The sequence below is a fragment of the Mustela erminea genome, chromosome 11, assembly GCF_009829155.1.
Source record: "Mustela erminea isolate mMusErm1 chromosome 11, mMusErm1.Pri, whole genome shotgun sequence".
Lineage (NCBI taxonomy): Eukaryota > Metazoa > Chordata > Mammalia > Carnivora > Mustelidae > Mustela > Mustela erminea.
Window position 1 is genome coordinate 75498065 of NC_045624.1, and position 14137 is coordinate 75512201.

At 40.4% G+C, this 14137-nt stretch overlaps 1 protein-coding gene across 1 annotated transcript in view; it reads left to right on the top strand.

Annotated features, from left to right (window-relative positions):
* Positions 1–14137, top strand: part of ABCB1 (ATP binding cassette subfamily B member 1) — a 107354-nt gene that overhangs the window by 20157 nt on the left and 73060 nt on the right. The window contains exon 5 of the mRNA XM_032304512.1: positions 12240–12291. Coding sequence (XP_032160403.1) covers positions 12240–12291 — 52 coding nt within the window. The remainder of the gene's footprint in view (positions 1–12239; positions 12292–14137) is intronic.

The window sequence follows — 14137 nt, forward strand, 5'->3', positions numbered from 1 at the left end:
GGGTAGAGAGTTGTTTGCATGATGTCCTTGACAAAGGATGGAATATAATGCCCCAAAGGAATACTTGCTTTAGGTAGAAGCACAGATAAACTTATCCACTGTAATGGTGCCAGCGCCCAAAGCTGACTTAAGGAGGAGGTGAGAATTTGTGGAAGTTTTCTTGGGATTACTTCAATTTTCTCAGTGAAGTGAGAAGTAAGACACGTGGCTGATAAAGGAAGGATATCTAAAACAGTCTTCCAGGAGAGCAGGAAAGAGACTGAACCATTGAAAAGATTTGGGAGCCACACACACTCTCACATTCACAGTTGACTGAGGAGGAACTGGTTGATATCTCTGAGCAATCAAGTCACCTTTGGTCAAGCCTAGATTGATTAAAACTCAGCTTCCCAAAGACTTACAACCTGGTGTGTGCTCAAGTGGTAGAGCTTTTGAAAATGTCTGTTTGAGAATACATTTGACAATACATGGATATTCACATAGCTTTTTCAATTTTTAGTCTCTGATGAATGTTATGAATCTTTTCCCCCAAAATGTGCGTATAAATATTCATACTGATTTGGGGTATTTATAGATCCTTTGATACCTGTCAGTGGTCCTAGGAACCCCATTTTTGTAATTCTGAAGAATGCATTGTTTACCTTGAGGCTGGCTTACTTGAGTTCTGTGAATGCAGATAGGAGTTGGGCCAGAAAATTTTAAAGTATGTTTGAGCTATGTAAAATTCCTGTGTGTTTATTATGTCCTTTTATGGCATCCAGAAGGAGCTGCCAGAAGATGCATCTTGGAATTGGCCCCTTTCTTTTATACCATTCACCCAAAGGAAGTTCACAGCGCTAGGTTTATTGGTTCCTCTGCATGCTATATCTGGCAATGTTCTTTGGAGTTAGTTTTCCTAACACATTACAGTGGAAGAATCAACTCTTTAGTACTCTGGTAGCCCAGAAGATCTTATGTGTACATCTGTGCCCATTCATTTTGGTTTAAGATTTTATTTTATTTTATTTTTTGAGAGAGAGAGAGAGAGAGAGAGAGAATACAAGAGGAGGGTAGAGGGAGAAGCAAATTCCCCGCTGAACAGGGAGCCCAATGTGGGACTTGATCCCAGGACCCTGAGATCATAACCTGAGCTGAAGGCAGACGCTTAACCCACTGAGCCATCCAGATGCCCCCATCTGTGCCCATGCTGATTCTCAACTACTGTAATGTCCAGTGGCCTTTTTTTAGAAACTGCATTAAGATTTTTAAAAAAGATTTTATTTATTTATTTGAGACACACAGAAAGATCACAAGTAGGCAGAGAGGCAGGCAGAGAGAGGGGAGGAAGCAGGCTCCCCGCTGAGCTGAGAGTCTGATGTGGGACTTGATTCCAGGACCCTGAAACCATGACCCAAGCCAAAGGCAGAGGTTTTAACCCACTGAGCCACCAAGATTTTTATACACTATATTTTCATTACCCAGATATTATCTCTTACTTTATGAAAAAACAATAGATTTCTTTAAGTGGGAGTACTAATCATGACTATGTCTACCTCCTGCAGATATGATGAGATGGACAGTAATCAGACTCATTTATCTAATAAGCATGAATGAGTTCCCAGACAGTGGTCCAGGTGCAGAGACCAGCTCCCTGAGAGGCCTGTGTGTCTGTCTGCTGATCAGTCTCCCAGACTGGAGAATGACTGCATGGGCTGGTCACAGCAGGCTCCTTCATAGATGCCTGCAATACGTGTTTTCCAGCTGGGGTTGTAGTTGACGTTGCATTCCTCGCCTGTACTCCTCCTTTAGCTCACTCTTCTAATCTTGGGAAAGCTTTGAACTGTGCTTCTATCAGGCTTTTAGGAGAAACCATATTCAACATTAGGAAGCAGGCTCTGGAGTTGGACTGCCTGGCCACAGCCTCCCTACCTTCACCATTTTTTAGTTTTGAGCTTTGGGAGATTTCTTCATACTCTAATTTCCTTGTCTATAAAAATGTTGACTTTTTAATGTTCTTTTACGTAGAACATATTTCTATGTAGAACATATTTCATGGAGTGGTTGTGAAAATTAAATGGATTCGTCATTTAAGGCTCAAAGAACAGGTCCTAGTTTATAAAAAGCACTCAGTAAATGGTCATTACCATGGTCATGTAAACTCATGCTTCCATGTTCTTCACAGAAAACCTACATAACTTGCAATGATGATATGGTTTTTTATATCATTTCATCTTTACAGAACTCTGTGACACTTAATTTTTATATTGTTTAAAGCTTGAGACATATCTAGAGTTACTCAGTCCTTGTTATAGATGTGGATAATTGTACATTTCAGCAGCATTTCCTTAGTAACTGTGAACCACTAGCCAGGCCTTTCTGAGAAGGCAAGGTCCTCAAACGATGGCCCAGGGGTCAAATCTGGACTGTTGCCTAATTTTTTTTAAAGATTTTATTTATTTATTTGACAGAGAGAGAGAGATCACCAGTAGGCAGAGAGACAGGCAGATAGAGGGGGAAGCAGGCTCCCTGCTGAGCAGAGAGCCCATTGCAGGGCTCGATCCCAGGATCCTGAGATCACGACCTGAGCCAAAGGCAGAGGCTTAACCCACTGAGCCACCCAGGCGCCCCTGTTGCCTAATTTTGTACTGCTTGTGAGCTAAAGGATGGTTTTCTATTTTTAAGTCATTGGGGGAGAAAAAGAAAAGAATAATAACATTTTTTGACACAAGATAATTATATAAAATTGAAATTTCAGTATCTGCAAATAAAATTTTAATAGAATACAGCTATGCCCATTCATTTGCATATTTTTGGTGGCTTTTTTGACACTCCTCTGTGCAGTAGAATTATTGTGACAGAGACCATATGGTCTCCAAAGCCTAAAGTATTTACCTTCTGACTCTTTCCGGTAAAGGATCACCAGTCCCTGAGGTCGGGCACTGAATGGGGGGGTTATTATCTTCAATTGTTCAGTCTGTAAATTTGTGCTAAACTGTTCCATATGCCAGGCACAGTACATGTCCTAAGTATTCATTCCCACCCTCCAAGAGACTTAGTGGAGTGGGAGGAATGAATACATGAACCCACAAATGTGGGTATTAGTGCTGTGATACAGAGATATACAAAATACCTGAGAAAGGAGAAGGGCACCTGACTCCATATATAAGAATCATAGGAGGGGTGCAAGAGGAGGTGATAACCAGATTTGATCAGCATCATACCTCTCTCCTGCACAAAATAAACATGTTGTATGTAACAAGTGAAATTCCTCTAAAATAAATATTGAGGAAGAAATAAGTTAATATCCTTCTCTCAGCACCACCCCTTATTGCCACTACCCTGCTATATATCCTTCCGTGTGTTTCCAAAAGCAGTGTGCAATCTCTACTGCAGTTTTTAGTCAGGGACACTCAGTTCCCTGTCGCTCACCTGCTTGTCTGCAGATTGCCATTTCCAGATAACAAATCATTTGTGGGGACAGCCTCAAAGGCTTTGATGCTGGGCCTAGAGATGAGAGCAAATGAGCTCCCTGATGTTTCTGGAGGCAGAGCCAGTCTACTGGACTCCCAGGACCCTGACACTCTGACCTTTCTTCTTTTGCCCTCCCACTGTAATACCTCATTACCTCTCCATGGGGGTAGACTAAGGACCAGAATCTCCTTTCTGGACAAGAAGTATTCCTTATGTAGAGGAGACTTGGATTTGCTAAGGCTTTTAAAGCCTGAGAGTTTTACAGTAAACATTAGATTTAACCAGACAGCTCTTAAAACTTAAAGTGAGCAGATCCCTCTATGCTGCTACAGTAAACCCCTGCAAGAGGTCTTTCTTTTCTGCTGATGTCTTGTCCTGATAATCAGACATGGGCCTTTGTCCTGCTCTTTTTGTTGTGGACCTGATTTCTTGACACCCTACTCCCATCTGTCTTTATCTTGTTTTTAGAATTTTCCTTTGCCTGAAAATCTCTGATGATTCAGGCCTGGGGAACTCTCTGGTTTTGTTATACAACTTTGCTGAACAAAAATTAACCACCGCTGAATTTCTGTCATATTCCGTGAGTTCTCATCTTCCTCGGGAGACTTTAAACTTTCTGGAAATGCACAGATAAAGATGATTGTGATTTTAGACATGTGTTGAAGGTGACAGGTTGGGTACAACTGTAAATGACAGCCAGGCAGTTGAAGAAATAAGACTGAATCTTGGCTTTCAGAAAAGGACTAGAGAGTGGACAATATTTGAGTGGAAGGGATGTTAAACCTCCTGGGATAGGATGTAGAGAAACATAGGAAGAGTGAGAGCCTTGAGCCTTGAGAAAAGACTGCATCGTTTACAATAACTAAAACTAACGTTTACTAAGCATTTAAGATTTGTGGGCGCTCTTCTTAGTACATTACATGTATGGACTCCTTCATTCTTGACAGATTAGGAAAGGGGTCCAGAGGGTTGAGTAAATTTAAATTGCCTCTGGTCATAGAGATGGTAATGAGGATTCGAGCCCAGGCAGACTGGTCCCAAGCCCATGCACTGGAGGAGACAGAGGGACTGGCAGAAAGGAAAATGCTAAAGATAACACGCTGATCCAGAAATTAAGGGATACGGAGGGTATTTTGCATGCCTTGTGGTGGTTGTCAGCCCTAGGTACTCGTTCAATACACACTTGATTACTTATTGTCTCTAATGCTTCAATTTATGATACACCCACCCTGATGGCTTTTTTCTTTCTCCATAACTATATTAGGGTTGGTTCTATTTTGTTTCCTCCACACTGGTAGCCAAGGAATGGAGAAAATGTAAGTCACTCAAAATCTAGTATAGTTTCATAATTCAGACAAGAAGGGGAAATGTGGAAAGAGCTTACTTTCATATTTATCATTTCCATTCCCCTGCTCTAAAACTTGTGAGGAACATGAAAACTATCTGTAAAATTATCCTCACAACATCATCTGTATTTTGCTGTTTTAACTATGAGTGAATAAATCATGTACAGACCTTGAGTGTGTGTTTCAAGACTTTGACGTACACAAAGAAAACATTGCCCTGTGTGCCCTCAAGGCCAGCATTTTGTATGCTCCAAAGTAGAATGATATAGATAATATTTGAATTCTAAGTATTTTGTAAAAATTTCCATAATGGATCTATTTTCTTGCATTTGCTCAAGGCTTTTCTCTGCCCCTAAACATTTCACTAGAAAAATTCTTAGAGCTCAATTTCTAGAAAATTGAGTATCCAATATTGATGACATATTTGGAAGTATACTTTCAGCGTGGCATTTTTTGAAGTTTGTATTAATGTTAAAGATATGGCTAGTATGGGGCACCCGGGGTGGGTCAATGGGTTAAAGCCTCTGCCTTCGGCTCAGGTCATGATCCCAGCATCCTGGGATCGAGCCCCGCATCAGGCTTTCCCCGCATCTGGCTTTCTGCTCGGCAGCGAGCCTTCTTCCCTTCCTCTCTCTCTGCCTACTTGTGATTTCTGTCTGTCAAATAAATAAATAAAATCTTAAAAAAAAAAAAAGATATGGCAAGTATTTCTAGAATAGTAGTAGAATATAGCCAGATTTTGTGTGTGTGTGTGATTATTAGGAGAATGCTTTTCAAGCCAAAATGTAGATCAGCTACCATGTCATCTCTCCAATTTATAGTAAAGACAACATTAAAAAAGATATGTAGATGATATTTGACCTATTTCTGATCCTTAAAAAATGGAATGAACCTAATGAAAGATTGAATCATGGGATTTCATAGGCAAAAAGAGGCCTAGAACTTGGCCCAAATCCATGGAAGGAAGGAAGTTGAAGCCATGTAAATACAATGGAATTGCTTGCCAGTTTTCAGAGCTACCTTTTAGTCTAATATTTTGTCAACTCTACTATTAGTGGTTTCAAACTCTGCTGAAAATTGTGGTATACAAATTTTCACTTGGTGTTTTCTCTACGAAGACATCCTGTACATTTGCTTATAGGTATGTCAGGCAAGGCAGCCATGAGATGTAGCTCTTCAGGCCAGGGATGTGAAGAAAGCACACCTGAGGAGAGTGTGGCTCCCAGAGTCACCTGTCCCCTGCACTAAGCCCAGCCTCACTGAGCAGCAGGCTCTAGCCTGGGCCAGTGATGGAGGGACTGATCATCTAGGTAAAAGGCCCAAATTCCACTTGCATGTGGTTGATGGAGCTTCCTGCACAGGAAGACTGGAAGGACTGGGCTCCTAGTGTTCTTGAGCTAGAATGCCCCTTGTGGCTCATCTCATCACACTGCCCCCCATCACCAGAGTATATAATGTCTCTCATGGAACGTCATCTTCATGGAGAGCCTTCCTTGGTTGAAAGAGGTGGGAGGGAGCTCAGAGCCAGGATCTCTGCTAATTGTCTGCTCTGCTACCACCCGCCACAGTGCTGAGCTCAGTCCACATAGAGCCCACCAGAAATATCTCTGGCTGCAACCTGTGCACGGAGCCATGCTCATCGCCGCCGATGTGACTCTAACTTCCTAACTCCACTTTGCCCAGCTGTATCCAGTTCTTCACAAGCTGTCGCTGTGAGCTTTTACAAACCCAAGTCAGGTCACAGCTCTCCCAGTGGTTTTCTGTTGCATGGAATAAATAGAAACTCCTTTCACTGGCCAGTATGGCTCACATGACCTTGCCCCCTCCTGCCCATCAGTCTCGTTGCTTACCCTACCCGCAGCAGCCTTCTCTCTGTTCTCTGAGTGTTCCCTTTTTCTTCTTGGCTTGGGGTGTTGCAGAAACTGCCCATCTCTCTGTAAGGGCTTCTTAACTTTCACTTCTCCCTCAGAAAGACCTTTTGTCTCTAACTCACCTGAAAGTCACTATAGCATTACTGCTTATCTCAACAAGATTTATTACTTAAAAATTATCTTGTGGATTTATTGGATTACTTGTTTATTACATCTTGTCAAGTGGGAAGAAAGGCATCAGGGGCAGGGAGAGAGGAAGTTCCTGGGAAAAACTATCTTAGAAATTTCAGCATTGGAGGTTTGGGCCTGAAAGTAAAAGCATTTCCTGTTTGTGCAGAAGTCCAATAAGATTAGAACAAAATGGATTTCTCATGCTAGGTTGTGTCTGAAATAGTGCCTAACATGAAAGCTCTGTGGCAGATGGGTTCTAAAAATCACTCTTATAATACACTCTCCTTTTCCCTTAGGAAAATTGCAAAATGTATTTATGTCTCATACTTTTATTCATACTGTTCTTAAGTGTTCGGTAGGTAAAATTATGAAACATACTGAGATATTTGTGTCAGATCAAAATGCAATGTAGTGTGATCCTTAAATAGCATAGAGTCTTTGGTCTTGGTGGTGGGCACTACTCCGTTGTGGTTTCTTTGAAGTCTTGCTTGGGTAGTAAGGTACTGGTTTAGTCTATCTTTTTAATCTTATATGAAGCACTTACATACAAAATAGAATGATTGGATGGAATATTTTGTGCAGTCATCTGCATGTGTGGTGGCTTTGTGAAACCACTTGTAAACCTTTGGGACAAGCTAGGTTACAGCAGGTAGAGCAGGGTACTGAGGAGACAAAGAAGACTAAGGGAGTCCATTTATGCAGGGGCCATGCCAGTGGGCATGGGAGGCAGAGATAGATATCGATCCCCATAGTTCTAGCATTGACTTAGTCAATTGAGTCATGTGTCGGTTACTCTGGAGTTCTCTGACAAGGTGAGTCACTCTACTAGGGGTAAGCCATTTGAGACGTGGTCTTACTTGAACATATTCATGGAGAAGGAATCGTTATCAGAAGGGGAAAAAATGTGGTAAAAGGCATTACTGATAGAGAAAGGAGAATGAATAGAAGAAAGGAGAATGAATAGAAGCTTGGAGAAAGAAAGTTGTCATCACTTCTCTGCTGAATCTCAGGGTGTGGAAAATATTCTTCTGTCTAAAAGGGTGGAGCTCAGCCTAATGACATTTAATCAAAATACTTTGTCATGGTCTGTGTACTCTCCAGTACCCAAGGACAAATGCTTCAGGAACAGAGAAACCAAGAAAAACCTCAGACATTATTATTTTTTTTTAATGCTGCAACAAACCTCCCTCCAGACAGTGCCTTTACAGTGCCCTAGTGCTGAAATGAGAAAGGTGTGGGGGTAAAGAAAATGTTTGGAAGATCATTCATTCACCTTTCAAAAATGTTATCCTGTCAGATATATTGTGACAAGGTTGAAAAGGTGCTAATATGACATGTTATGGATCTTGGACTTTATTCTTGATGCAGTGACTGTCATTGAAGGCTATTCATGGAAGATACACACACACACACATACATACACACACATACATTGTGTGTGTGTGTGTGTGTGTGTGTGTGTGTATTTGACAGAGCGAGAGCATGGGGGGGAGGTAGGGACAGAGGGAGGGAGAGCATCTCAAGTAGACTCCACACCCCATTGTGGAGCCTAATGCAGTGCCCAGCCCCACAACCCTGAGATCATGACCTGAGCCCAAATCAAGAGTCAGGCACTTAACCGACTGAGCCACCCAGGTGCCCCAGCATGGTTATATTGTTGTTGGCAAAAATAAAATCTGATGACAATGTGAAGACCTGATTGAGTAGAAAAACAAGTTAGGATCTCTCATTCGAGGAGAGGAATGGGCTGACGGGTCCTGAACCAGAGCGCCGACCTTGAGGAAGGAGAGGATTTGAATAGCTCCAGTCCAGATTTGGGAATCCCTACAGCTGTGGAAGTGGTTGAAGTCACCCTGGGAGTGTGCGTGTAGGCCTGGGAAACACCGGCTTGTAGGGAGAGGGAGAACATGAGAAATCAGTGAATGACACTAAAAGGCATCACAGTCATGGAGGAACTAGGAGAAGGAGGTTCTGGAAGCCAGAGGAGGAGAACGTGGTCAAGAGTCTGAGCAAGTATTTTATTAAAACAAAAGGTGCACTTAAATCTTTGGCTTTCCGGTACTCATTATTTGGTTGATATTGTTAGGCATGTACACACACACACACACAAACACACACATGTTATATAGAGAGTTTCTGGCTTTTCCTACTTAAAAACAGTATTAATTTTTGGATACTATTTAAGCATTCTTCCTTATAACTATTGGATTGGGCATAACCTTTAAGATCTATACAAGTAAAAAGTAATTGGACTGTATGATCTCTCAGGTCATTTCAGCTTGAAAGTTTTGATTCTGTGAGGCACATGGGTGGCTCAGTCACTTGAGCATCTGGCTCTTGGTTTTGGCTTGGGTCATGATCTCAGGGTTGTGGGATCCAGCCCCGTGTCAGGCTCTGCACTCAGTGGGGTGTCCACTTGAAGATTCTCTCCCTCTGCCCATCCCTCCACTTATGCACATGCTCACTTTCTCTCTCCAAAATAAATCTTTTTAAAGTTTTGACTTTGTGAAGGCATGCCTAACTAAGGATGAGCGTTTTGTGAGAAGCTCATAGAGGCAGGGAAAATCTCTGGGCCAGAGCACTTTTAATTAATAAGATTTGATTGGAGGAAAAGAAAAGTTGGTTGGAGGAAGTCCAGAGAATGTAACGTTGTTATTTCATTGGTCAGTAGCAATTATCTCTGTCAGATGATTTGAATGCCTCATTGTTATTCTGACTGGCACAGTTTGATACAACTGAAGCACAAGTAGAAGGCACTTGCTGAAGTTAGAGTCTGATGACTACATTTCTGTATGTATATATATACACATATACATATATTCATATATGTGAGATACATACTTACATACATATATTTATTTTATGATATTATACATACACGTGTGTGAGTGTATGTTTGTGTTGTACAAAAACATGAAGGCGTCAATTTTGACCTTTAACATAATTTCTTGCTTTTCGAGCAGTCTAAAGTGACTATGGACCTAGAAGCCACCATTTGTTTAAATTCTCTTTGCTCCTTATCTCTAGAATTGAGAAAACTGGTAGCAGCAATGAATAGACAGATTTAGAGTTAGATTTGAAACTTTGTCTTGCTTTGGTATTAATACATGCTAGCAACAATGAATACCAATTAGAAGCATTTCCTGGCTAGATGGAAAAGATTGAAAATCCCTAATGAGAGATCTTCTAAGACTCCTGTCTTAGAAGATATTATGTGGAGATCTTTTTCGCATGTGGAGAAAAATCCTTACCCAGCTAGCTATTTAATATTTTGTCCTTGAAAATACAGAGCAGAAGCAATCTCATAGCTGATTTAAAAAATCCATCTGGTTACATGCATTCTTGCCTTACCGAAGGCAATACAGAGCAAAAAGCGTTCTGGGCTATGTGCTTTGAGCTGTCGTCTCTGCATCTTTCTATTACTTTCTTACTTTCTGTATTACCCCTAAATGTAAGTTCCCCGGGGTTCTGTGCTTGCTTACCCTCTTCTCTTTAACCCTCACCCTGTCCTCACTGGTAAGGAGAGATGGCTTTTTTCTTTCCTGAATTTATCTATGGCCTCTAGCACATGACTCCTAAATCATTCAGACCAGAGCTCTCTCCAGAATGGGAATTCTAGAGTCTAAATAGTTATTAGACATCTTCAGCTGACTGTTCCAGATACCACAGAATAAAAATCTTCAGAACTAAACCAATAATCTCACATCTGACCAGATCTGCTTTTTTTTCCCCCCCTGACTTCTTATTTCCCACCATGATACCATTGCTCTCCAGATGCCTAGGCTTGAGGTCTTACTGTTTGCACAGCAGTTGCTAGAACCTATAACTTCTCTCTCTCTCTCTGAATCTTATGGGTACTCTCCTCCTTTTCTGTTCTTGTTCAGACCCTCTGTGCTTATGTCACTGTAATAGCTTACATTGTTCAATCTCTTTCTAGTCCAGGTAATCTTATGCATTTCTAGCAGGTAAGTCATCCCAGCCCCACCTCTAATCATGCCCTCTTCTGCTCAAACTGCTGAGTGACTACTAGTTTGATACACGTTACCTGTGGGACCCAGACAACCTTTCCAGCCACATACCCACCTTCTTCCATCCCCACAACACACCCCAGCCAAACTGGCTTCCTCCCTTTTCAAACATCCTGTGGACTTCTGTCCTCATTGCTCCCTTTGCCAGAAAATCCTTTACTCCTCTTTCCCATGCCTGTCAAAATCAGACTCCTCTGAATGAGGCCTTCTCATGACCTAACTTTTTTTTTTTTTAAGATTTTATTTATTTATTTGACAGAGAGAGGGATCACAAGTAGGCAGAGCAGCAGGCAGAGCAGAGGGGAAGCAGGCTCCCCGCTGAGCAGAGAGCCCGATGCGGGGCTCGATCCCAGGACCCCGAGATCATGACCTGAGCTGAAGGCAGAGGCTTTAACCCACTGAGCCACCCAGGTGCCCCGCATGACCTAACTTTTGAAATGACTATAGGATTTGAAGTGTGCATCCCCATTGGTCCAGCAAACTTGATTGTGATAATTTATCCTATAAAAATATATACCATGCATTCCTCTATAATAGACCGGTGTGGGTATGTGTAATACAGCATTGCCTGTAACAGTGAAAGGTTGGAAAGAACTGAAATAGACACAACTTTGAAAATATGGAGATACACGTTCATACACACAGATTGACAGAAAATGGGCCATTCATTGTGGACTGTGATTTTTCTTTTAAAAGAAGCATGTGTATGTATTTATGTGTGAGTAGACATACATATAGAAAAGAAAGTGAAAAAATGCACACCAAAATATTGAACAGTAGAGTGTGTGTGTGTGTGTGTGTGTGTGTGTGTGTGTGTGTGTGTGTTTTGGGTGGGCAGTGTTGAGGTTTTAATGTACCTTGTCTAAAAATGATGACATCTCCTAATCTTGCATGATGAGCTTGGTGGTGCTTATTCCATAAACTTTTGTGTTTTATATTTTTTAAATAAAAATAAAAGCTGGAAAAATGCAGTGCTAGATTTAAATGCTAAGTGCTTTAATGTTGAGTATGCAGTGGTATTTAATTATCAGGATAGAGGTCCTAGAAAAGTTTCTCTTTGTCTTCTCAGAGTAGTATTTCATAAAATATTTTAATTCATGGATGCCAGTATTCCAGCTGATACACTGCTTCTTAATAAATGTGGTTTTCTTCTTGCAAATAAACTTCACTGAATTAAGTCTGTGTGTGGTTGCACATGGCCAGCAGTGAAGAATTTGAATGGATGCCATAAGGCTTCCACATAGTTAGAACATCAGTTTAACCTATTTTTGTGTAAATTATTAAGTGACACAAGTTTGAGTCATTTTTACATGCTTATTTTTAATGGAGAACAAAGAGACATAATGGTATATGTTTGTTTTGTGGTGATCTAGGTAATCCAAATGAGCCACCTTTCGTCAACATTCTGGAGGAGGAAATGACCACGTAATTAGACATTTTCCTTACTATTGTTAAGCTTTTCTGTATCCAATTTAGCATTGTATTTTTGTAGCATAAAATTTTACCTTATTATAATAAAGAGTTAGACTCTTAAGAATAATACCATTGTTAGTTTTCTAGGAGGATACAATGTAAATTTTTTTTTTACTTTTTAAGAAACGAATTTGCAGTATGAGCTGTAGTCAAGGTTAAGCCTACATTAGATATATATATGCATTGTAAGTATAGAATATCATAACAGGGAAATTAAAGGAGTTCAAAGTGGCTTTTAAAAAATGTAATTAAATTAAGAATCACATGTTTACAATGACTTTGTAATTATTAGCTTGCTTCCTGGGTTCTTTTAGTCAAGATATGATGACATCAATCAACATAATTTTTTCTTTAACACAGCATCAGATTCTAAACAATGAAATAAAACATCCCAGAATAAATATAGTCCCTCTGACCTTCATTCACCCTGGGAAGCTTTTGTTAATGATTTATGTATCTCGAAGTTTGTTCCCCAAAACAGCTTATAAGAAATGTCCAAAGGTACTAGTTGGTTAATCAGAAAGTAGTGATTTCACATTATCCTGTAAATGATCTGTTAGATTTGAAGAAAATAGAGATTCTTAATCATATTTTGAAAGATGAGAAGAAAATATTCCTATGGAGAGGCATTTTTTTATATTGAGATGGCAGTGTCTTGTGATACTCTTACAAATACTTAACTGTATTTTGTTTGAATTAATGTGGACTGATGGTTTAGAATACATTAACTCCTTCTTAAGCATTCTGCTTGCTAAGTGGGGTTTTTTTTTGAGCCATTTCTTTCTATGTTGCTTAACACTTGGATAATAATTAATTATTGAGTTGTCTATTAACTATAATTTAGTATTCTCATTACCTCATCCCAGATAAATACATTGTAATCACAAGGGATAACCTCGGGGAGATGTGTTTACCAAGATGCCTGCTGGTTGAACACCCTGTTGCGAATAGTAATCTCCGTGATTATGTTGTTACATAATCATTTTTATAACTTCTGTGTGGCTCATACCAGCCTTTTTATTGGAGGGTGGCAAGTAATGAACTTGTAAAGATAGGAATATTGGAATCCCATATTTCATTTCAGAATATTTGTCTTTAACCTAAAAATGAACTCATTTAGTAAGGTGCAAGACTTGTTTGCTTTTTTTAAAAAAATAAAGATTCCGAGCAAAGAAACATAAGTTCACCATTTCAAGATGATCAAGGGTCTAGTTTAGAACATGGTCAGATTTTTTATTGTTTGAGTTTAAACTGGGAAGCACGGTACTTGATTCATTAAGCATTTTATGGTAACTCACAAAGGCTAGTTGGAAAGATGATGTAAAAATACTTTTTATTTGACTTATGTGTTCTGCCAGAAGGCCAAGGGACCATTTCCATCTCTGGGCTCCACTTTCTGACAGGTTCTGTCACTTCTTTCTATTCTCCAATGTGCAGAAACACCTCAAAGAGCTCATCAACCCCTCCCGAGGCAATCTAAGTAGACAGGAATACAGCAGTAGGTCTTACTCAATGCTCTGATGCTTCAAGGCATCACATGAGCCTTTCCTAGTAACTGGCATATCCTCTGAAGCTTACTGGGTGCCCAGCACTGGCCGAAGTGCATGACACACACTGCTGCCTTCCTACTCTTATCTGCGTTTCACTGCAGGTAAGAAATTAAAAGACTGAGCTTTAGGAAGGTCAAGCCACTTGCCGGGGATGATACAGCAGCAAAGTGAAGAGCTGGGGTTTGAGCCAAAGCAGAAGCCACAACCCCACTCTATTGGTGTAGATGCAGTTGGAGGCCACCCACCAA